This window comes from Vicia villosa, linkage group LG6 (genome assembly GCF_029867415.1).
Source record: "Vicia villosa cultivar HV-30 ecotype Madison, WI linkage group LG6, Vvil1.0, whole genome shotgun sequence".
In the NCBI taxonomy this organism is placed as follows: Eukaryota; Viridiplantae; Streptophyta; class Magnoliopsida; order Fabales; family Fabaceae; genus Vicia; species Vicia villosa.
Window position 1 is genome coordinate 34,569,978 of NC_081185.1, and position 3,089 is coordinate 34,573,066.

At 31.9% G+C, this 3,089-nt stretch overlaps 1 protein-coding gene across 1 annotated transcript; it reads right to left on the minus strand.

Moving 5' to 3' along the window:
• Positions 1-1,052: 1,052 nt before the first annotated feature.
• Positions 1,053-2,132, minus strand: LOC131613508 (F-box/kelch-repeat protein At3g06240-like). The gene has a single exon (XM_058885171.1). The coding sequence runs from the start codon at positions 2,130-2,132 to the stop codon at positions 1,053-1,055; it is 1,080 nt and encodes a 359-aa protein (XP_058741154.1).
• Positions 2,133-3,089: the final 957 nt, after the last annotated feature.

The following is a 3,089-nucleotide window of genomic DNA, read 5'->3' on the forward strand; positions in this document are numbered from 1 at the left end:
AACAAGTACAACTCACGAGGGGCCTAGGTAAGGTCCATGGTATAAACGGATCTTGTAGGGAACGAAGAGCCATTATGACTGTGGCCATCGTAGCCGTGCGGCTGGGACATACGAAAAGTGTGACCACTGTCGTAGCTTAATTGTTGTAAAATGTTGTGTTGTATTGTATATATACTTTTCAGTGTTAGAGAAACTCTTCAAACACAGTTTTATATAAGAAATTAACTGTGTTCATTTTTGGAAATTTTCTGATCCTTTAATTTTGAGTTACTAATCTTTCTACATCACTCTAGCTTCTCAGATTGATCACTGAATGCCATTCTCTTTATTTTCTTTTTCATAAATAAAACAAGTTATCATAAGCTTCATTTACCAACTAATGCTCAAAAAATGGCATTCGCAGCAATTGAGTATTAGCTTAATTTCACCTTTCTCAGTAGGCTTATTCTTTTAGCTATATCAATATTTGACTATTAGCTTAATTGAACAGACCACTAGATTATTACAAAATCTTACATGTTATGTTGAACCATGTGCATGTGATCTTCATTGGCACCTGTCTTTGTATTATTGCATCACTATCTCTTGGAATTGTTAGCAGCATAAACATTCCCTCCATCAAAACTAGGTGTTGCTCTTTAGTTTTCAGGTTATGGAATGTACAAAGAGTCCCACATCGAAATATAAAAAAGAATGAGAAGTGTTTATAAATCTCTTTGCAACCTTTAATATCAAAAATTTAGATAATGGGCTGCTATATGATCTGAACTTGTGTTTTAGGCCCAATGAATTATTTTAACAATTAATTAGTAACAACATGATCAAGAATTAAAAAAATGTCAATTAATTAGTATAATGTACAATTAACAATATATATTCCACGTGGAATTTAAAAATTCATTAAAAAATAAACAAAAAATCCAACTGGACGCCACCTATGCAGATTCCCCACACCTAGTCAGCCAAACAAGGGCTTCTGAAAACAGAATCTTTGTTTTATAGGGGGCAGATCACAAAAAAAAAACTTCAGGGGGGCAAAACCAAAACTCGCCCTAATAGCAGGGGGCAATCGTATATTTAACCCATGATTCAAACTTCGGGAGTGAAACAATACTTTCCATATACCTAACAACTCTTATTGAATCATCGTTTTCGTAAACTTGAAGATCCATCGTTTTGTCATTCTCGGAGTCATACAATACTAATCTTCCATCATCATTGTCTTTCCAAAGAAATCCATTGATCCCATAAAATCCAACAAACTTTGAATCCATAGGTACAGGTCCAGCACTATATAGCTTAATCCAAGACTCTTCATCACAATAATTTCTCATCATCCAAACATCAAAACATTTATCTATTCCTATTCCTGTTATAGGATAAACAATAACACCAATAGTATCAGATTCAACAAAAGGTGTTAGAGTTTTAGAACATTCTCCTGAAAAACAAGAATACTCTATTTTGGGAACTTTTATCTTCCTAAATGTTTCATCAACCATGTTGAATGCTAAAACAAAATCTTCTATTCCGCCACCAACCTTATCAACATAACTCCACCAATGAAAACAACTGTTCATAAAAGTATAAACCGCGGAAGACTCACGGGAAACTTCAAATGGAAGAGGGAGATCTTCCGCATTAAACTCTCTCCAAGAGTCGGAATTAAAACTGTATAACAAAGCAATCCAATATCCTTTTTCTTGTTCACCATTTGCTTTTTTCAACCATACATCTTGTAGGAGAACGACTTTATAATCATTAGTTTTGTGATCAAATCCAAATCCAGCAAATTCAGAATAAAGAAAAGCTCTTTCTTTTTTTTTTTTTTTTGATAATAGAAAAGCTCTTTCTGGCGAAGACAAGATAATACATTGTTTCAGGGAAGGGTTTATTAATATACTATTTGGAAACCCTTGTAAATAATAAAGGCCATTACAAGGACCAAATATTTCGTTGCAAAAAGATTTATCTGGTATGTATATACTAGGAAGGTTTAAAGGAGAAGTTAATACATGGTTTTCCGGTTCATCGAAAATCCAAAACATAAGGGGAAATTGAATTTGGGCTCCAGAATAATAGAATAGTCTGCGAATACTCCAGAAACGCTGGTGTTGTTTTTGAGAATACATGTAACTATTGTGGAAAACATAATATTGATTTATAAAATCGGGATGAATTATAAGATTAAACCATGATTTTTTAACGTACTTACAATTCAACAATTCTCTCGAAGGTAGCCTCCATAGAATATTCGATAATATTTCCTGGGGCAACTGGTCTATCTTTGCAACCATCTTCCTTTTGGATATTTGTTTTATCAAGAATGGGAATATGAATAGCATGGAAAAAATAATTAAACAAAGGAAATAAAAGCAAAATTCAAGATCCATTTGATTCTGGATTTGATCAGGTGATTTTGTTTGTGGTGTTTGCAAACATTATTTCCATATTAAAAAATGGTAACTGAGAATTTGCGGATGAATTTGCGGATCATGGAGCTTAATTGTGACTTTATAATCGTTTACTTAGTCTGATATAAAAACCGGTAACCACTGTGCAAAGACATTGGGTTTGTTATGACTAAAATAAAAATTAATAGTTAAACATTTACATATATAATAACGTGGAATAAGTATGATCATTAGAATTCGTTTTTTAATATAACAATCAAACTATTTGAATTAAAAATATAAACTTAAAGTAAAATTTATTTTCTGGTTTGTTTATATTTGTTGACGATTTTTTTCTTCATTTTTTTATACTAATCAATTATTAATATTTGTGTAGTTTTTTTATATATATCAACAACAAATACGTGTTTATTTCTATAACATTGACGAAGAAGGAGATTATTTAGGTATGATTTTTCCCCTACACCCTAACTTGTTTGTTGATTTCAATGACAGTGATAAAGTTGTTGAGGTCTGAGATAAGTTGCATAGAATGTTGAATGAGGTACTATAATTTTAGTTGGTTTATTTTCGTCTTTGATGCAAGCTATACTCAGAGTTAATTTTCTTGTCATATTGCTGATTTTCTCTGTCAAGCAGTATGAAGTTCATTTTATTTGCGGTATTGAGGTGGTT